The 23,350-nt window shown below is 34.7% G+C and overlaps 1 protein-coding gene across 2 annotated transcripts in view; it reads left to right on the top strand.

Annotated features, from left to right (window-relative positions):
* LOC106869347 (alpha-2-macroglobulin-like protein 1) overlaps window positions 1–23,350 on the top strand; it is a 127,942-nt gene that overhangs the window by 61,785 nt on the left and 42,807 nt on the right. For both annotated transcript variants that reach the window (XR_016242352.1, XM_089354211.1), the window contains exons 5-11: window positions 2,937–3,009; window positions 6,083–6,196; window positions 7,022–7,106; window positions 12,908–13,010; window positions 17,751–17,868; window positions 21,186–21,298; window positions 22,939–23,112. Coding sequence is in view for 1 of the 2 variants with exons in the window: in XM_089354211.1 (XP_089210337.1) it covers window positions 2,937–3,009; window positions 6,083–6,196; window positions 7,022–7,106; window positions 12,908–13,010; window positions 17,751–17,868; window positions 21,186–21,298; window positions 22,939–23,112 (780 nt within the window). In the remaining variant the exon portion in view is untranslated. The remainder of the gene's footprint in view (window positions 1–2,936; window positions 3,010–6,082; window positions 6,197–7,021; window positions 7,107–12,907; window positions 13,011–17,750; window positions 17,869–21,185; window positions 21,299–22,938; window positions 23,113–23,350) is intronic.

Raw genomic sequence — 23,350 nt, 5'->3', positions numbered from 1 at the left:
TCATATGAATTTTTAAAAAAAAGACTCTTCAGAAAAGAAAGACATCAACAAAATCTGAAGAAATATTAAAAGAAAATTAATTGAATATTACAAAAATATATAAAAGTAGAATTTTTTATTTTGACTTTCTTTTTTTTTGGTATTCTCTTTTACTCTTTTATTTGTTTCAGTCTTTTGACTGTGGCCATGCTGGAGCACCGCCTTTAGTCGAGCAAATCGACCCCAGGACTTATTCTTTAGAAGCCTAGTACTTATTCTATCAGTCTGTATTGCCGAACCGCTAAGTTACGGGGACATAAACACACCAGCATCGGTTGTCAAGCGATGTTGGGGGGACAAACGCGGACACACAAACACATATATATATATATATACATATATACGACGGGCTTCTTTCAGTTTCTGTCTACCAAATCCACTCACCAGGCTTTGGTCGACCCGAGGCTATAGTAGAAGACACTTACCCAAGATGCCACGCAGTGGGACTGAACCCAGGACCATGTGGCTGGTAAGTAAGCTACTTACCACACAGCCACTCCTACGCCTGTAAATTTTGTTCGTGTTCATGGTGTGACATTTATCACTTTGGTTTCGAGAGTAGTAACGAGATTGTTAAAAATAATTTGTTTTTGCATAAAATCCACAAGTTTTAGGATAGATAAAAAAGAAGTTCTGACATTCATGCCTTTTCTAAGCTCATTAACAACTCAGGTGGATTAAACCAATTCTAACTAGGAAATTAAATGAATTTGGTTTCTCAAGAATTGCTTTCTAAGATACATAAAAACCTCAGTGTAGAGGAACCAAAAGTTGGATAATTCCCTTCCATTATTAGAACATTAATCTTTATGATAACTTACATGAGATTACTCTATTTCTGTGATAAATTCCTCATTTAAAGTGTTCATACTTAAATTAAAACTTTCCAACAGAATTCTATAGAAGACCATTTTGTTATGTTCCGACATCAGCTTAATAATGAAAAACTTCAGTGATTTTAGTAAATACTTCTAATTTCTTAATTATTTTCTAAATTAATTAGAACCTATTGACAGTGTATTGAATTAGAAGTATCATCATGAAAGGGTTATGGACATTAAGTGAATTAACAACTGTTAGGAATCAAAACTGAACAATAAAATTAGCTTAACATCACACTTTTTTTAATATTTTAAGCTATTTTCCTGGGGTACACTCACATCTTAATATCTTTTAAAATTATTTTATTTTAATTGATACTGATGGTGTTGGCAGTGGTGGCGACAGCTGCAGCGGCAGCAGCTGGTGGGGACAACGATGACAACATAGACATGAATACTGACATTTTGAGGAGAAGAATTATCAGTGTTGCTATGTTTAAAGTTTTACCAAGGCCATTAAAAATATAATTGAAATGCAGTAGTTCCAATTAGGAATCGAGTCCTGGTCATAAACTTCATTCCTCAATAAATTATGGCACCATCTAGAAGACAGTTATTAACAGGATTTCACTATTTCTTCTTGTCTTCATGTTTTAAAATCATTCTAAAATTATTCATCAGATGAAATATTAGTTCCTTTATATCTTTAGTCTGTTTTTACTTGTCTCTATGACACAGAAATATATTATCTAAACATCAAGCTAAGCAAAATAATGGCCATCCATACCTACATGCTTGTCTTTCATGTCCCTCTCTCAACTGAGAGGTCCTAGTTTTGTGGGCTCATAGGTGCTGGTGGTGCATAAAAGCACCTGTGCCAGTATTGCTTAAAAGCACCCATGTCAAAACATCTATGCTGGTTCCACATAAAAGTGCCCAGAATGGTGCCACATAAAAGTGCCTTAGGATGGTGCCACATAAAAGTGGAACACTAGGAATGTACCCTGGGTGTCAAGTGGGTGGCAGCCCGAAAAAGTTTAGGAACCTCTGGTTGATATGATTGGAAGTATAATTTCAAAGTGTTCATGATGTCATAGTGAGGATCTGATCAAAGACTTCGCAATTAAAGAAAAAAGTAAGAGAAAAGTTTTCAAATATAAAGTGGAAGTATACAAAAATAAACATTCTTTACCCCATCTTACTCTCTTTACTTGTTTCAGTCATTTGACTGCGGCCATGCTGGAGCACCACCTTTAGTTGAGAAAATTGACCCCAGGACTTATTCTTTGGATGCCTAGTACTTATTCTATCAGTCTCTTTTGCCGAACCGCTAGGTTACGGGGACGTAAACACACCACCATCGGTCATCAAGCAATGTTGGAGGGACAAACACAGACACACAAACTGTTAGTTTTGTTTCATTTTGAAAACTAAAATTTATTTTATGGGTTTATTATTGTTTATATTTTGAATTACGTATAAATATAGAGGGCTCGAAAATCTTTTAAGTGCTTAGGGCCTCTGTGGGTCCTAATCCAAACCTAGTTGTTCTCAATATAAAAAGACAGTCATGACAAGAATACATTTTGATTAAAGGTCTGCTTAATCAGGACTGCCTTGGGTTAAAAAAAACATGGACAACAACCATAACAACTACTTTTATCAGCAAAGAACATCTTTACAAAAATCAACAATGCCATATTAGGGAGCACTTTTATGGTTACTTGAAATGCTCTATATAACAGTCAAATCCCTAGTGCCTTTAAAATAAGGAGCACATGGTTTCCATCTTGTAAAAGACAGTCGACAGATTGGCTGTGACTGAAAAACACTGAATGCTTTGTTCAGTCAGCTACCTCTGTGATATTTTTTCTATCCAAGCAGAACCGACTGAGACTACCAAAAATCAGGAACATTATTATTATAACAAAGAATATCTTTATCATTGTACAAATATATAAACTCTTATTGCATAGTTCCTTTTTGTTTTATAGTTTGCTAGGTTTTTTTTTTTTAATTCTTAACTAAGCTTTGTTTAGAAAAAATGTCTAAGCTTTGTTGTGCTTATCTTCTCAGATATCTGAAGTAGCTGTTTTAAATCCCAATGGTATCAAGATGAAGAAATGGGCAGATATTTTTAACCAGAAAGGTATGCTTCTTTAATTATTTCAAATATGGATGATGAGATAATGATGATAATAATAATGATAATAATAATAATAATAATAATAATAATAATCCTTTCTATTATAATAGGTACAAGGTCTGAAATTTTGGGGGAGGGGTACAGTCAATTACATCACCCCCAGTGATCAACTGGTACTTATTTTATCAATCCGAAAAGATGAAAGTTAAAGTTGACCATGGTGGAATTTGAACTCAGAATGTGAAGATGGACGAAACGTCACCAAGCATTTTGCCCAGTGTGCTAACAATTCTGCCAGCTTGCTATCTTCAAAAAAGTATAATTCTATCACAAGTCCCCTGTAAGGATCATGGCCCCTGGCTTACAAGACCAGTGCTCTACCTACTGAGCTATCTAGGCAACAATGATGATTTCAAATTTTGGTGCTTGGCCAGCAATTTCAGGGTCAGGGGATAAGTCAATTACATTGACCCAGTGTTCAACTGGTACTTATTTTATCAACCCCAAAAGATAAAAAAGGTAAAGTCAATCTCGGAATGTAAAGATGGATGCCATGTTGCTAAGCATTTTGCCAGTTTACCACCTTAATAATAGTGATTTATTGTTATTCTTATTAATTTTGGAACATGGTCAACGATTATGAGGGGAGGAGACAAGATGACTACATCAACTCCAGTACTTCAGTGATACTATATTTCAATGGTCCTACAAAGATGAAAGACAAAGTTGACTTCAGTAGAATTTGAACCCAGAATGTAAAACCCAGGAATAATGCCACTAAGCATTTTGTTTGACATGCTAATAATTCTGCCATCTCACCACCTTAATAATAATAATAATAATAATAATGCGAGCTGGTAGAAACGTTAGCACGCCGGGCGAAATGCTTAGCGGTATTTCGTTTGCCGTTACGTTCTGAGTTCAAATTCTGCCGAGGTTGACTTTGCCTTTTATCCTTTCAGGGTCGATGAATTAAGTACCTGGTAATGTGCTACACACTTTATCGTTCCTACAAGAATGAAAAATATAGTTGTTTACATTGCCAAGATCAAATACAGTTTTAAAGGGATATGGCTAAAATACGGCAAGGTACTTTTGTCTGTCACTTTACCAATTCTGCTAGAGTAAATCTCAATCTTTTTGTTATAGGAATATGAAAAATCTTTAAAACAATTTCCAATTAACAAATAATGTTTCTGTTTTATTTTTTGTTGTCATATAATATTTAAAAATATGGTTTTTCCCTAATAATTTATAATGGTGGAATATTGGTTTATTTTAATATTTTAATTAACATTTTAACTCTAATTATTCTTTGCTAAAATTTAGTAGAATTGGACACTGGAATTACGTGAAAATAAGACCTGAAATTGCAATCTCTTATTAATGGCAATACTTAGCTTCAAGTTGTTGTTTCTTTGTTTCTCCTTGCATTTTTTTTTATCTCCTTTGTTTTACATCATGTATTTTCATGAAAATCTTTTTTACGATGTGTGTTTGAACCTTTTCTTACATGCAAACCACACAATGGAGGAGGATGTCATTACTTTTTGTAAGAACATAAATGTTTCCCCTTTGGGTTTTTACAATGAACAGTTTTCATAGAGCAACAGAATTGGCCACCATCTGTTAAATTGTGTTTACTTTCCCCTTGAGATATTGCCTAGGCTATGTGAAAGCTGTGTATTTTTTGTAGAAATAACAAACTTCTTATGGACATCTTTTAGTTTTTACTCTTTGAACATTTATTATTCATTCATTCATTCATTCACACACCCATACTCACAAAGCCATTAGTATTTTTTTGTTTTGTTTTATATGGCAGATTGTTTTTAAAGGCATTATAAATTAGGGTTGTCTTTTTTTTTTTTTTAAGTCAATTATAAACTTTGAATTTTGCTTTTCTGAGAGAAATAATTAAAATCTAAAAAAAACATTTTGACTAATTTATATTACTACTATTTTGCCTTTAAAAAAATAACAAAAAGGCAATATAAAATCAACACTTAAAAAATAGGTAACTTCACATTGTATAAACATCAAAGAATATATTCTTTAGAATAATTTGGAATGAGTAGTATTAGTTATAAATTTATTGTCAATCTTTATTTCATTTCCAAAAAAACAGAAGCAGAAAAATAGATCAAATAAAGGTGAATTGCTTATTTTTCTGAAACTGTTGTTTAAAAAAATATTGCATTACTAATAAATTAACTAACTTTATTAATTCCAAAGAATACATGAAACAATTGGTGAATATATCTTATTTAAAATCAGTTTTCCTATTTATAGTATCATAAGTTGGGCTGTTTTCAAGTGAAAATTTATAAACTGTTAGAACAGAGGATTGTTCCTGTACTTGCCAGGAAAACTAAAACAGTGTTATTCCTCTTATTCTTCACTGCATACTGTATATTATGACATATAAAGTGCACTTTTTACCAAAAAATTCCCCCCAAAATGTCACCCTGCACCTTACATACAACACACACATGTTCATCCATCAAAGTGACAAAAACCATCTACTCATCTTTAAGGATGACTGATGACTTATGTGGTAATTTTATTTAAAATATAAAGAGAAGTTGCATTTGACCACCCTCACTCTCTCATCCATGACCATCTCCAATCTAGTTGCAAGACCGGATCAAGATGACTGGAGATGGAGATGGATGCAGTTGATGACCAAAATGTCTTGGTTGCCTCATGTTGCTCTCAGAACTTCACAATGCATTGCTGCAGCCACCTTCCTTTCCATTGAACCATAAATGTTTTCTTCTGCAGAGTCCACTAGAGTCAGTCAACACACACACACACACACACCATATCACACTACGTCACACCACACACACCATATTACACTGCATCACCACACCAAACACAACCACACACATGCACATATATAATAAGCTTAGGTTATGTAATTCCACTAAATGTTTGATATGAATTTAATATTTCTTCATTTTTGTATTGTGTCTAAAATTATATAAAATATCTTTGTTTTCATGCTAAACTTTTAGAAACTTGTCCTGCAAAAAACTTTCTCAAAACTTTTCAAAACATTCTTAATATTTAGGACTGCTCAGTTTCAAATTCCAAATTGCCCCACAGCCTGTTCTGGGTAAATGGAAAATAAAAGTTGTTGATGGTTCTAAGTTCACTGATTTTGAATTTGAAGTCCAAAAATATGGTAAGTGTGTGTCTGTGTTTTTGTTTTCTTTCTCAATATGTACATTCTATTTAGTGCATCATTGTATTTTAAAAGAGATTAATTTCTTAATTGAGCATAACACATTGGTTTACTGGCTTATATTAGGTTATTGATAAACCATGCAAATCTTCTTTTCTTTCCCAAGTATACAGTGGTGAAATGTTGTTAATTGAATGCAAAGTATTTCAGTAATTAGCAATAATAGAAATAATGATTTATTCAAATAAAGCAAATGCCTGCAGCAGGATTAAAAATTTCAGCCTCTTGTTTATATTTTTAGCATTTCATTTTTAAATGTTTAGAGGAGAAAATGTTAGAGGAGAAAAAGGCTGTGAGAAATGACCCTTCTCAGTGTCAGTCTTAATATTTGTTTTGGCCGGCTAAGTGGACTAGAGCAATAGGAATTAAAATACATTGCTCAAGGACTCATTGCAACCTCCTAGAACAAGAATTGAAGCCATAACTATATGATCAAAAATTTCAGTTGTCTAAACACTGAGCTATACATTTCATGTATGTGTGTTTTACCAATGTATATCAGTCAAGGATATAAACACTGTGAGATATTTGTTCTGCAACAATTTACAAGAATTTCATTTGTCACCCTCATTGTCAGAAATACTGCGAACCAGTGATTGACTCAGTGGAAAACTGTAGCTAAAGATTCTATTGTTCAAAAGCTACAATAGAAAATAAATATATGATTTCCTTGAACAGTTGGTGTCAGTTATACCTCATAACAATATATTTGTATCCAAAATAAAAATTATTATATATAATCTTAAACCTTTTTCTTGATTTCAGTTTTGCCAAAATTTGAAGTATCCATTGAAGGCCCCTCATACCTTCTGGTGAACACGAAAAGATTTGATGTCAAAGTTTGTTCACAGTCAGTATGCTCATACATTTTATTTTCTCCCTTCGTTTTTTTTGTAGTTTCTTCTTTCTTATAAAATAATTTCTTATATATATATATATATATGTCCAGCTTAGAAGTTTGAGTTCAATATTCTTGTAAGTAATATTTTCAATTTGGGTCTTTCCATCTTTTGACCTGGTCAAACCAGCCAATGAAAATAAAACAATTTGAGGTCATCTACCTTCACTCTGAATGTATCCAAGATAAAGGGGAAAACTTAGGTTCCTCCATTTATCTTTTTATTGCCTAAAGCCTTTCACATGGCATGAATTTCTGTACAGTCTGGGTGAATCACCTCCTGTATACACACACACACACACACACACACTAGCATACCCGTGTCAACAAAAATGCAGTTTTATTATTGATAGAGAATGGCACATCAAAGCAATGGGAAAAACCATTGATTATTGTCAGGAATCTAGTAAACATATGTACACACACAGAATTGAAGCACTTGAAGAATCAGATATGGTTGTAATGAAAATATCACCTACATAATGCATGTGTGTATACACACTTACACACACACACACACACACACACACACACACACACACACGTACACATTTATATATATATGTATGTACATACACACACACACATATATATATAAGCATACATACATATGGAGGTCTTTTTTCAGTTTCCATTTACCATATCAACTCACAAGCATTTGGTCTACCCTACAATATAATTGAAGAATATACAAATATATGTATATATAAATATAAATGGTAACATTTTTTTTGCCACTATAACATGGCTGTTCTATAAAGAACTATGTTACTACATTTTAACCCCAGGAAAACGTTTTTTGCTGTTAGTTAACGACACACAACCTGTGTCCAATATGTTGTGAGTAAGGGAGCAAATCACTCCCCTCCAGCTTGGCAAGACCAGTAGACCATGGTTTCTGGGTCTTTACCCTTCATCAGTAAATAAAGTTAGGTAAGGCTGGTTTATGGGATTACCCTGGGTTTCACATCCATAAAGTGCTTAGCATTACAGCATATCATCAGATCCCAAACGTGTTGGCTTATAGTCTCTCTAGTGAGTGTCCTCTCTAGAAAATAGAGTGGGGACGGACCTCGCTACTCAGTGTCAACAAGAGATTGTATCCCTTTGGCTATTGATCATAAGTGACCGTGTTATCTTGTGAGCTCCAATAGGCCAGCAGGAATTTCCTGAAATGCAAGCACAGTCCAAAGACCTCCTTCAATAATGCTCCCCACCTCCCAGTTGAGTGGTTTTTGTCTTGCAAGTTCTTTGATGATCGACCCCAGGACTTATTCTTTGTAAGCCTAGTACTTACTCTATCAGTCTCTTTTGCCGGACTGCTAAGTTATGGGGACGCAAACACACCAGCATTGGTTGTCAAGTGATGTTGGGGGGACAAACACAGACACACAAACACACACACACACACACACACGCACACACATATATATGTATATACATATATATATACGATGGACTTCTTTCAGTTTCTGTCTACCAAATCCACTCACAAGGCTTTGGTCGGCCCGAGGCTATAGTAGAAGACACTTGCCCAAGGTGCCACGCAGTGGGACTGAACCCAGAACCATGTGGTTGGTAAGCAAGCTACTTACCACACAGCCACTCCTGCACCTATTTGTTCATTCCTTGGAAATGTTTTTATGATATACAGTCCCATCCACCCTGTCACTTAAAAATTAAGAGACAAAAAAAAAAGAAGTCAGTTAATACAAATTCTATCATTCACAACATACATTTAGTTTAACATGGAGCCTAATTTTCCTTCAAGTATCTCTCCTCATCATTATAAGTCTTTAGGTTTTTTTCTTTGTTACATGTTTGTTTTTGATTATTATTTTTTGAGTGGTGAGAACATTTTTTGTTTCTTCTTTGCTTTCAAACTAAACAAACAATCTATTTGACAGTATATAAGAACTTATCCTTCTTTATACACCAAAAATATATTACCTAAATAGTGATAAATTTCTCTTTAATAAGCTTTTGTCTTCCATGGTAGTTTCTTGTTTTTACTTCTTTTGAATCTTTCGTCTTTATTTCTCTGGTGCCCCTTCATTTTATTTTTTATTTTTTTGTTACATCCTTCCTTAAGTACTTTTTTGTGGTTTATTTATTCATTTATTATTGTTATTTTATTTATTTATTGGTTTTGTTTTATTTTTGATTTTAACATTACCTCCATCCCTCTCCAGTTAACATTATAATCTCCTTTTGGTGATATATCTGTTTACAGAGCTGTTCTGTTTGATGGATGTGTATACACTCACCCACACAGTTACTGATTCAAACCAGTGCATGTGTGTGTGAGTGTGTGTTCATATGCATACACACATGTGCATATGAACACACACACACACACACACACACACACACACACACACACACACACATTCAATCACTCGTTCACAGACAAAAATATTGCTCACACATGGCCATATACATCATGTATGTGTGTGTGTGTAAGTTTGTGTAACACACATACATACACACATGAAGATTTATTTATCCCCACCTCCACTCTGCATCATAAATGTAACTCACACATGGTCATACACACACACACACATACACACACACACATACACACACACATGCACACACACACACATACACACACACACACATACACACATAAAACACTGTCAGCTTATTTCTTCCTGCTGACTTTCAACCTCTTCCCCATCCCACCTTGACTCCCCTACACATACACACAAGTTCCCCCCTTTCTCTTTCTCCTATTCCACTCTCTCTCTCTCTCTCTCTCTCTCTCTCTCTATCTCTCTCTCTGCATGACCACCACTCCTACATCCATCTATCCCCACTGCCACCACCTCTGCAAGCCCAGTTTCTGTGATTCTTATTGCCATACAACCCATACAAAGCTCTTAACATGTCACTGACTGTTCTGTTTGCCATCCAGTGATGTTCTTATTTAAACCCAACATATGTTTTTCATAAAACATTACTTTCTTCTTCTTTTCTTTTTCTTTTTTTTTTATGCTTTACCATATATGTACAAAAAAAAGTATTTTAAAATGGGCATGAGATGCTAAAGTGGTGGATTGGCAAAACTGGTTGCAGCAATGGACAAAATTCCTTGTGTTGTTCAGTTTTGATCTTTTCATGTTCTAAGTTCAAATCTTGCCAGCATAAATTTGCCTTTCATCTTTCAGTGAGGGTGGGAGGGGTTCAGTGAAATAAGTCCTGCTATTGGTCAATATTACAAACTGTTTCTTCTCCACAAAATGGGCCTTGTGCTTATATTAAAAGCAATAATAATAATCATCATCATCATCATCATCATTCCTGACAATATGCATGAACTATGAGTGTCATTTAACAATAATTGACATGACTTGTTACTGGAGCTTATTGATGGTGGCACCACAAATTTGGTGCTGTCACACTGGATGCTGTTTAATTAACAAGGGAATATAACTTTTTTTTTTTTTTTTAGCATTTTTATAATATTTCATAATTAAACTTTAATATCTAGCACTCGTGTTATTTAAATATTCTTGAAACCTGGTCAAAAATACAGAATAAAATATTTTCTCAAATTATGAAAATGTACCACTGGTGGTGCAAATGGTGGTTTTGTGAAGTTTGTGATGAACCACCAGTGATACAAGTACCATTTAACATATTAAAATTAACTTTCTTTTAGCTTTTTTCCTACATATTCTGCTTTTAGTTTATCTTTCGGTTAATTTCTTTCTGTAGAGGTAGACTATAATTTACTCCTCAATCATGTGCATAAGCTTTATTCTTTTTTAAAATGTTACTGACCTCATTTAGCTACAAATTTAAGAAGTTCACTTTAGCATTATATGTTTGCAAATTTGATCCCACTGCCCAACACGGCAAGGAATTTCTGCTACATCCTTTGTTTAGTCAGACCTTATTAGTGAAATTTGGTTGTCAGAAATTTTGAGGAAGCCAGTCATGTGATGTTACCATTGACAAAGCTAAGGAAGGCCAAAATCATGTAATCTGGTAGTCCCAGCAGCGGTTGATCTCACTAGTGATATAAACAAGAGTGCTTATATGCACCACAAATCTACAGTTGGCATGCTGGACAAAATACTTAGTAGTATCTCCTCTGGTTTTATGTTCTGAGTTCAAATTCCATCAAGATTGACTTTGTCTTATATCCTCTTGAGGTTGATAAAGTAAGTTCCAGTTGAGCACTGGGGGTCAATATATTCGACTTAACCCCTCCCCAGAAGTTGCTGGCCTTGTGCCAAAATTTGAAGCCATTATTATTATTATTATTGTGGTATTAAAAATCATTATTGTTATTGCGACAGCAGTACTGTTGTTTGTAGTGTATTTCTCATTGAGTCTTCAGCTACTTAACAATAAAATAATAAAATAAAATGGAATAAGAAACAAATAGAAATAAAAGAAAGAAAAAACAAACAAATAAAATAAGTCCCACTCCCAACTGAAATTTAAAAAAGAAAAAAGAACTAGTTAACAAAAATTTGAACTGATGATCACTTCCATCTGTTCTCATCTGCTTCCTTCCATAATAAATACACACTGACACATACATCTTTTGACATGTGAATCATCTTCAACTAGTTTATTGTCTTCTAATGTTTATTTACATTAAACTTCTTTTTCTTTCCATTATTTTTTGTTATGTCTTTTGTATTGATAAAGAAATTAATCTGTTACTTTATTTAATCATTTATTATTATTATTAGAAATAAGCATGGGTATGTTTTGAAAGACAAGTTACATAATGCTTAGTGATATGTTGTTTTGTTTTGTTTTAGATTTGACTTCAAACTATTACACTCCACCTCTTTTTGTTTTTTGTTTCTGCATTTTGAAGTCAATTCTTTTAGAAGATCTTTGTAACTGATAACATGATTTAGATTCTTGTCTATTTCTAAAGTTTTCATAAGTTTATAGAGAGCTAAACATCCCATCACCATCACCACTGTCACCTTGTGCTATTTTCTTGAATTTTATAAGGCTTTCATGCAACAGGGAAAAGCTACATGTTGCTGAATCAGTAGAGTGCTGGCCTAATAAACCATCTCTTCACTAGCACTAACTAAACTGTTCTACTCTCTTCCCAAAGAACTCCTACCTGTTAATTTTGAAACAAAATTAAGTATGATACTACTGGTTTGAAGACTTTGAGTTAAGTATTTCATTATGGGACTGTACCTTTAATTCTTTGCACTTTAGTTCATCTAGTTCTCAAGAGCAAAGTACATTACAAATAAAATTTGGGAATATTATGTTTTATCTAGAAAAAGATTTAGCTTTATCCAGTTATTGCAGTTGAAATTAAGCATCAGCCTATATGAACCTCTTACAGTTCTTGATATATCTACTACAATCAACAGCCTAATCCATATTGCTATAGATGGAGCTCAATTTACAATTGCCGAGTATTATATAATTGTTTAATCTTTCATGACATTGTAGTTTGCAGATCAACTTCTACTTCCTTTCCATTTACATACATCAGAGTAAAATATTTAACATATTGTCCTGTCATAGAATCAGATATTTTATACTTTCTAAAATTGAATCTTTCTCATTGACTTATCACCCATGACCTAAAGGTAAAGGATTCACTATCTTATTAAATTCTTCATTATTCTGGGTTTTTTGGGGTTTTTTTCTTTCACTTTTAAAATACAAATTAAAACAAAATGTTATTCCATACTTTAACTTCTGGACTTCATATTGCCTTATATTTATATATTATTGTTGTTTCGTGTTTTGAGCTATTCTCAAGGGAAAGAAATACAGGGACAAATGGAAAGTAAGATCTGCATCCGTACAACTGATGAAGAGGATGAAAGACCCTGTGCAACTTACCATGCTGAGGTAAATACTCTCTTATTGTCCTGCTATAGAAACCAATTTGTGTGTGTGTGTGCACGCATGCATAATGTAAATCTTTATTACATCTAATTTACAATGTTCCTGTTCATTGATTGAACTGTGTTTACAATGTAATTACAATTTGTTTTGGTGTCTCAGAAGTATGAAGTTGTGAATATGTAAGAGTGAATGTTATAAATATTTGATTTAGAAAACTGATAATGTTGGCTGGGTTAAAAAGCAACAGTGCGTGCTAGGTTGAAAAGTGATAACACAGGTTAGATTAAGCAGTAATAATGCATGTTGTGGGAAAAAGCATAATGCATGCTTGGTTAAAAAGTAATAAAGTATATTGAATTAAAAAATGGTAGCCGAGATGGAGGCGATATGAATGGCAATACGGAGTGAAACAATTAGAAATATTTGGATTACAACGAAAATATTGACAGGACCAGAAATAATTTTTGAGTTGTGACACTGTAGATCTTTTTATTATACAAAAACAGATTAAGGGAAGAAGTTAAAAAGAAATTATGGACACCCCTGCATTACAGTAGTGTGGTATTCCTGAAAATTTTGTTAAAATATGGAATTCCATACCATGATACTTATTTACCCATTGATTTTATGTTACATAGAAATTTATGATCATCAGCTTTACTGGGGAAATAGGTTTTGCATTATAAAATTCTATAATATGGTAAGATTTCTTAGAAACTCAACATATATATAAAGCAGGGAATACCTGTAATAGAATATATACGTACACCCGTTGAGGTTGACTTTGCCTTTTATCCTTTCGAGGTCGATAAATTAAGTACCAGTTGCGCACTGGAGTCATTCTAATTGACTGGCCACCTCGCCAAAAATTTCGGGCCTTGTGCCTTGTGTAGAAAAGAATATATACATACACATACAGTCCAGATGTGTTGGAAGGTGCAACACATTACCAAAAGGTATGGGTACTACAGATCAGTTCTACACTGTACTTTTCTCTGATGTGGGTAAATAATCTTTATAACTCTTGATAGGCTGGTGCATAGACTCCTGTGTTTATGCTCATGTGATTGATGTTTTGCTAGTCTTCTAAAACACATGTACATTGTATAAAGCATAAATACTGATTGTTTTCTGCATTCCTTATATATTTATACAAACACTGATGGTATGTTTACCATCTGCATATGGATTTCTGTTCTTGCTATCTTTACATTTATAAAAGTTGGTGAAGTATTCTGTCATACTAACTGAATCAAATTCTAACCCATTCCATATTCACTGTGATCAGGATAGTAAATATATTGATTTCTTTCTTTAAGCTAAAATATTTTGTCAATATCCTTCCCAACAACTGTTTCCTAAAGTTTGGGAATCAATGAAAATAGTATTTTTTTAAAAATCAAATTTTAAACAATTAAAATAAAATTAATATCAATCTTAAGTAGCTTAAACTAGTAAGTTGCTTATCAATATTTTAATCTAGAATTGAAATTTTCAAAAGTATTTATTTATTTTTACTAAATGATGTGTGTGGAGAGGAATGAGTTACATAGGATTAAAATCCTATATATTAAAATCCTATATATGCTATGGTGATTGATTAGGTGAAAGTAAACTGAGAAAATAGTTATGTGTTAGATAGATACAATGATCATTACATATAACAAGGTGACTTCATTGTTAAGAGGAGTGACTGGAATGGATGGTTGGCATTATATAGGATCCATATCTGGATCCATATAGGATGTATATCTGTAAAACATGAAAATTGGTTAGAAAACAAATAAACTAATGGTTACAAATAAAAAATCTTTTGTAATATTTGTTCTGCCTGCATTGCACAGATACCACTTATTACTCTCACCATTGTCAATGCAGTGAACCAGTGAATGACATGCTGGAAACCTGCAGCATTGTTGTTCATGGAATGGAATATAAACATTTTAATAAATATACAAGTAATATTTCATAGAGCTTTAAATGTATACTTTTGCGTATTCCTTTACAAATACTGTCTGACTTAGCACAAAACACGTTTGGAAACTCCTTTTGTTAAGACACAAATTTGAATGCTGAATTAATGCAATAAATTGAAGCTTAATTCTATAATAATTAAAATCTTGAGAGACAAACAGTAAAATAGCCATTGCTGGACCTGCTAAAAACAAAAGATAGGATGGTCATATCTAGGGCGCCTTTGGTCATAGGGCTGACCAGGGGTTAATGAATAAGAATAATATACCTAAGACATGGGGGTAAATATGCCACATTTTATGGTTTCTTCAGGAGATAGATTGACAGGAAGAGTTAAGTGTTTAAGGAATTCACTTTGCAACTATCTGATTGTAAATTGGGTTTGATCCCACTGTGCTTGCATCTTTGGCAAGTGTCTTCTGCTGTTGTAAAAAGTACTTTTATATTATGTGTGATGTGTCAGTATATTTACTGCTCTGACATTACTAAAAATTACTATAAAGTATAGTTGAAAGAAATAACACTGGATGGACATAACAAGAATGCCTTTCATTTTATATCTACACCATCAGGTCTGGCCTGGGGTTAAACAACAACATATGGATGGTGAAGAGAATTTGATAAGTTATCTAGCCAAGATGATATACAGTAAATTATTGTCACTTGATACTGAAGTCTAATTGAGAATAAATTGGGCAAAGAAAGGAAACCACATACTAGAAACAACAAAAATGATATAAAATGATGTAAAAAAATAAGTTACTGTTTTCTCAGTTCCCAGATGTAAATACATAGCCATTTTCCCTCCCATCACAAATGTGGAGTGGCATATCTATCTAAGAAATCATTATTACTAAATTAAATAACCCATTGGATGCTTTAAAAAAACACATGATGTAAATAAGAAAGTATCCAAATTTCTGGTTTTCACATTCAAGACTACATTTTGTATAAAAAGGACCTACATAAGGTTTAAATAAATGTATGTGTATGTGTGCACATATATGCATGTCTGTGTGTGTGTGTGTGTGTGTGTGTGTGTGTGTGTGTGTGTGTGTGTGTGTGTGTGTGTGTGTGTGTGTTTGTGTGCATGCATGTGTAAGTATGTATGTGTGTGTGTGTATGTGTATATATATATATATATATATATATATATATATATATATATATATATATATATATATATATACACACACACACACAGATAGAGAGAAAGAGAGATACATACACTTGTATATTTTTAGGTGTGTGTGTGTGTTTTATGTTGATGTGCTTTGGGTGGGTTGCCATGGTTTGATCTGCTACATATTTGGGAGTCCTATTCATGAATATGGATCAGAGGATCTCATTTTGTTTGTGAGCTTCAGGCACCAAGGACACACACACACACATAGACATGTGTCTGTCTATATAAATTTGTTGACTGGCACCCATGCCAGTGGAGCGCTAACAGCACCATCCGAGCAGGATCAAAACCAGAGCAGCTGTCTGGCTTCTGTGCCGGTAGGCACGTAAATAGCACCATTTGAGCGTGATCGTTACCAGTGTCACCTTACTGGCACTTGTGCCGGTGGCACGTAAAAAACACCATTTGTGCATGGCTGTTGCAAGTACCACCTGACTGACCTCTCGTGTGTGTGTGTGTGTGTATATATATATATATATATATATATATGTATATATATATATATATAAAAACATATATACAAGGTTGAGGAGGGTATTGGATTTAACCAAACCCAAAAGGATACAGGTAATACCGAGTAAGTGGTGTATACCGACTAGTTATAATCTCCGATGAAGGGAAGTACTGGATCTTCCCAGAAACAGCTGTAAGACTCTATCCATAAAATATATTTCCAACCTTACCATTGCTCTCTTTATCCTTATATATATATATATATATATATATATATATATATATAGAGAGAGAGAGAGAGAGAGAGAGAGATACACACACACATATTTATATAGATAGATAGATAGAGAAGAGAGAGGAGATAGAGTGAATAGAAGGGGAAAGAGAGAGGGGAGGGAGAGATAAGAGAAAGAAAAGGAAGGGAGGGAGAGAGAGAGAGACTCACACACGTGTATGTATATATAAACAGTTGTACTTATGTGTATACACATAAAATAACACAGATAAGACAAAAATTAGGAACTATTATCTGAAACACCACTTATATGACATGTCATCCATTCATCATCATTATAAACAGTTCAACTCCATATATAGTTTAGCACCGAGTTCTTGTGAACTAGCACTGGTCATTGATCGTCTTATAGTGTTCTTGTCCTCATTCATCCTTTTATAAACATTTGTCTATGTGAAATGGGCTTCACTTATATTCTATTTGTCTTAATGTAATTTTAATTCTGAAATGTCTTCTTACTCGCTAGCTCAATATCAGTAACGCCATTGTGAATGTGTTACAAGATATCATTTTTTAAATTAAGCCCCACTCTACATTATGCAGGTATACAATAGGGGAAGCAGGTGTCATTCCCCAAAATACTTTCCTGCTTAATGCAGAGAGATTCTATGCTATATTGTTCAACCCCTAGTGTTTAACCCTATTATGTTTTAATTAGGTAATATGTTGAAAAAAAAACTCTTTCATGTGTAAATTATTTCATTTGTTCATATTTATGTTGCTTGATCAAATTTGTATTGTACAGTTATATTATAAATGAATTATACTTTCCTCAAAACAGAAAACACACAAATTATCATTTCTAAAAAAATTTAAATCTAAATTTATTTTTTAGATATGTGGCTGCAATAATTTTTCTGTCAATACATCAGAAGTTGGTTTATCTTTGAACAAGTATTCTTTGAAAGATGCCTTCCTTGAAATCACAGCTTCAGTTACTGATGTAGAAACAAGTAAGAGTCATTCATCTTTTTCTCGGTTGAAGTAAACATTCTCAATTTGATTTGATTTTTATTTTCCTTATTTAGAATATTTTAATAATTCTGGTTGGATAAACTGAAGCAAATAAAGTAACTTGACTTATTTTGATACCCTAAACTTGACTTCTCCATCATATTTCTTGACTTCAATAATGCTATATATATATATATATATATATATATATAGCCTAGTCACCCGTATTACGAACCAGGTGATACACGAAGGAGTCATACCCTATGACTGGTGTAGCAGCATCATAGTCAACTGCTACAAAGGTAAAGGGGACGCTTTAGATACAAATAATTACAGAGGCATCAAGCTGTTAGATCAGGTTATGAAAGTTACAGAGAGGGTCATAGCCCAACTAATTAGGGAGCGAATCAATTTAGATGAGATGCAGTTTGGGTTCGTGCCAGGTAAAAGCACTACTGATGCCTTATTTCTAGTGAGACAGTTGCAAGAGAAATACCTAGCTAAGGATAAACCTCTGTACCTGGCTTTCGTTGACATGGAGAAAGCCTTTGACAGGGTCCCCCGATCCCTTATCTGGTGGTCAATGAGGAAACTTGGGATAGAAGAATGGTTAGTGAGAGCTGTGCGAGCCATGTACAGAGATGCTGCCAGTAAGGTGAGGGTTGGAAATGAGTACAGCAATGAATTCCGGGTAGAGGTAGGGGTCCACCAAGGTTCCGTCCTCAGCCCCCTATTATTTACCATAGTCCTCCAGGCAATCACAGAGGAGTTCAAGACAGGTTGCCCCTGGGAGCTCCTCTATGCTGATGACCTTGCCCTAATTGCGGAGTCACTATCAGAACTAGAGGAGAAGTTTCAGGTGTGGAAGCAAGGTCTAGAATTGAAGGGCCTTAGAGTCAACCTAGCTAAAACCAAAATCCTAATAAGTAGGAAGGTAGATAAAACACAAACCCCTTCAGGTAGATGGCCCTGCTCAGTATGTAGAAAAGGAGTAGATAGTAACTCTATAAGATGTACCCGGTGCAAGCTATGGACACATAAGAGGTGCAGCAACATCAAAGGCAGGTTAACTAGCAAGTTAGTTTTTGTTTGTGGCAGATGTTCAGGTGCAATAAAGACTGCAAACAAACAGGAAACAACTTCTATCTCATTCCAGGGTGAAAAACTAGAGGTAGTCGATAGCTTCCGCTATCTGGGCGACCAAGTTAGTAGTGGGGGTGGGTGCGCTGAAAGTGTAGCTGCTAGAATAAGAATAGCCTGGGCAAAGTTTAGAGAGCTCTTACCCCTGCTGGCGACAAAGGGACTCTCACTCAGAGTAAAAGGCAGACTGTATGACGCATGCGTACGAACAACCATGCTACATGGCAGTGAAACATGGGCTGTAACTGCTGAGGACATACGTAAGCTCGCAAGGAATGAAGCCAGTATGCTCCGTTGGATGTGTAATGTCAATGTGAATACCCGTCAGAGTGTAAGTATCTTGAGAGAAAAGCTGAACATTAGAAGCATCAGTTGTGGCGTGCAAGAGAGACGATTGCGCTGGTATGGACATGTGGTGAGAATGGAGGAGGATAGCTGCGTGAAAAAGTGCCACACCCTAACAGTTGAGGGAACCCGTGGAAGAGGTAGGCCCAGGAAGACCTGGGCTGAGGTGGTGAGGCAAGACCTTCGTACATTGGGCCTCACCGAGGCGATGACTACGGACCGAGACCTTTGGAAATGGGCTGTGCATGAGAAGACCCGGCAAGCCAAGTAAGATCGTTGCCAGTGCCCCTGGACTGGTTCTTGTGCGGGTGGCACATGAGATGCACCATTTTGAGCGTGGCCGTTGCCAGTACCGCCTGACTGGCTCCTGTAGGATTTTCGAGCGAGATCGTTGCCAGTGCCCCTGGACTGGCTTGTGCGGGTGGCACATAAAAGACACCATTTCGAGCGTGGCCGTTTTCGTGCGGGTGACACGTAAAAGCACCCACTACACTCTCTGAGTGGTTGGCGTTAGGAAGGGCATCCAGCTGTAGAAACTCTGCCAAATCAGACTGGAGCCTGGTGTTGCCATCCGGTTTCACCAGTCCTCAGTCAAATCGTCCAACCCATGCTAGCATGGAAAGCGGACGTTAAACGATGATGATGATGATGATGATGATGATTGAGGTTATGAGATGTAATGGTGTCAAGAAGACCCAAAGGTGTCGGGTAAGGCTGAGTAAGTGCTATGGACAGACTATAGTTAAGCTCCAGGTTTGGTGATTATGCGAATGAGGAGTCCAATGTAGGTCATATATTAGCATGCATATATATATATATATATATATATAAAAAGCTAACAGAATGAGATAAAAATCCAAGGCTGTGAAAGATTTCAGAACATTTATAAAGAGGTCTTACAGCTGTTTCCAGGATATTTTATACATCCCTTCATTGGAGACAGTGCGAGAAAAAGGTTAAGCAATGGTTATTCTAGAGAAGATATGAAATAGAGAGTGAAGTGGAGGAATGAAAACAGGAATCTGCAGTACCATTCTGCTTATATAATGGAACTGCAGATACAATATCCCTGCATATCTTATGCCTGTTTTCATTCCTCCACTTCACTCTCTATTTCATATCTTCTCTAGAATAACAATTGCTTAACTTTTTTCTCACACCGTCTCCAATCAAGGGATGTATAAATTATCCTGGAAACAGCTGTAAGACCTCCTCTTTATAAATGTTTTGAAATCTTTCACAGCCTTAGATTTTTATCTCATTCTGTTAATTTTATACACACACACACACACACACACGCACGCACACACACACACACACACACACACACACACACACACACACACACACACGCACACACATATATACATACATATATGCATAATGGAATTTATGTTTATGCATTTGTTTTGCAAGAGTCGGGATGTGAAATCGTGTGTTGAAACAGATATTGTTGTATTTTGGGATGGTCATTTTTTATCTATTTTGTCAAATAAGCACATGCACAACATGTTCGTTCTTCACTTGTTTATTATTGTTCTTATTCTATGTCCATTGTGTGGAAATCTTTCATTACACACCTGTGACCGCTTCAGCGATTCTCCATCCTGGACTAAACAGAACAAGAGAAGACATATGGTTACAATTTTAAAACTTATATCTGCCATTTAACTGTATACGTAGACAAGACACATTACTCTGTTTACATTTGTCTGCCTGGGTTACAACAGGTTCCACTTCTATTTAACAGTTGAATAGCTAACAACAGAGAAAGCATCCAACTGTAAAAAGATGTTTCCCAGCAATAAATATTTTTTTTCATTTTATACAGAAATGGTTGTCAATTCAACAGTTTATGGACCAGAGATAAAGAATGAATATGTAAAAATTGACCTAAAATTTTCTCAAGGATATTTCAAGCCTGGTTTCACTTACTATGGGAAGGTTTGATACTTTTTCTTCACTTCCAGAACAATTCTGATGATTAATTTGATTTAAATCTGATTATTTCATTTCCTATTTTATTGTAACTGTTATCACCGAGATGGCAAAGGGTACCTAAATGTTGGTTTCAAATTTTGGTTCAAGCCCAACAATTTCAGGGAAGGAGTTAAGTTGATTACAATCGACCTCAGTGTTCAACTGGTGCTTATTTTATCAATCCTGAAAGAATGAAAAGCAAAGTCAACCTCAGCTGAATTTGAACTCAGAACATTAAGATGGATGAAATGCTCCTAAGCATTTTGCCTTGTGTACTAACAACTCTGCCAGTTCACTGCCCTAAGGAGTACCTAAATATTACACATATTCTTAGTGTTAGCGAGTGAAGGAGTCTTTACATGGTCATTTGGTTTGCTCAAACTCGCAGCCAAATGTTTCTCAGATCACTACTACACTTTTGAAAAACAAAAAGTGGGAAGGACATATTGGAGAATGTGGTCCTAGATATTCTGATTTCAGAGAAGGTTGAAATGATAACATTTGGCACTCCTTTGTTCATAGGCTATCTCAGTGAGAGAAGATCTGAGGATAAAGAGCCCTAACATTCATGTAATGTTAGCATCTTTATTTATATTGATGTGGGAGCATCAATATAAATATTACTGTTAACTCAATGCAACTTATGCAAGCAAACTGAAAAGAGTAAAATGTTAGCGACAAATAATAATAATTTCAAATTTTTGCCACAAGGGCAGCTTGGGGAAAGTGGGGGATGAGTTGATTACATTGACCCCAGTGTTCAACTGGTACTTATTTTATCAACCCCGAAAGGATGAAAGGCAAAGTCAACCTCAGTGGAATTTGAACTCGGAACGTAGCGACAGGCGAAATACCACTAAGCATTGCATCCAGTGCGCTAACGATTCTGCCAGGTTGCCGCCTTCACAACAAATAATAATGATAATAGAGACAATCATTACCCTCATCATTAATATCAATTTCAAATTTTGGTACAAGGTCAATAATTTCAGGAGATGGGGTAAGCCAATTACATCAACCCCAAATTATTTGGTAATTATTTATCAACTGGTAATTATTTTAATTATTTTATCGACCCCCCCAAAAGAATGAAAGGCAAAGTTGACCTTGGTGGAATTTGAACTCAGAACGCAAAGATGGATGAAATGCTGCTGCACACTTTACCCAGCATACTAATAATTCTACCAGCTTGCCAACTCAATTTCAGCTAGTCATCTACGGTCACAGCTAGTGACTTAGCGTTACACAGCATTACATTTCTTATACATGTGGGTTGGTTATAAAGCCAAAAACCCTGTGGAAAAATTAAATAAATAGATAAATAATAATAATGAATAAGAAAACATAGGAGACAGTTTTAAGAGAAATTGTCTCAGAAAGTTGGACAGAACTGCAGTAATTCTGAAAGGAAGCCAAAAATGATTGGTAGTTCTATTAGTCATCAAATCTTGCCTTCATATTATCAAAAGGACTAGAGGAAGAAATGATTTTTTTATGAACTATGTTAAATGTTACATCCCATTAAACACATGGTCTTATTACAAAACAGTTACATCCATTTTATAGCTTTCTTTAAAATTATACACATTTTATTTTATTTTCAGGTTTTAGTTTCCAAACCTGACAACAGTATTGCTGCAGGAGAAGTTATAGAAGTCACAGCTGTTGACTTTGTCAATGACATTGAACTTGCTGGTATTTTCACTTCCAATGAGAATGGAGAAATAGATTTTACCATTGACCACTTTGATAAATATACTGAAGAATTTGTACTTCAGGTAACAATATTATGTTCTATTCTTCTTTAATTTTCAAAATGTTTTCTTAAATGTAAGAGTAAACTGCCAATTGGATTAAGCATTCAGACTACATATCTGCTAATTTTGTTTCCATTTTCTAAGTTTCGCTATATCTTTGGATATGAGACTTAACCCTTTTGTGAACATATTTCAAATGAAATATACTGCTTTTATAATACTGATTATGTGGAGGTGCAATGGCCCAGTGGTTAGGACA

The sequence above is a fragment of the Octopus bimaculoides genome, chromosome 6 (genome assembly GCF_046866305.1).
Source record: "Octopus bimaculoides isolate indiv1 chromosome 6, ASM4686630v1, whole genome shotgun sequence".
NCBI lineage: Eukaryota > Metazoa > Mollusca > Cephalopoda > Octopoda > Octopodidae > Octopus > Octopus bimaculoides.
The sequence above is the reverse complement of the archived record's forward strand: the minus strand, read 5'-3'. Positions and strand labels throughout refer to the sequence as shown.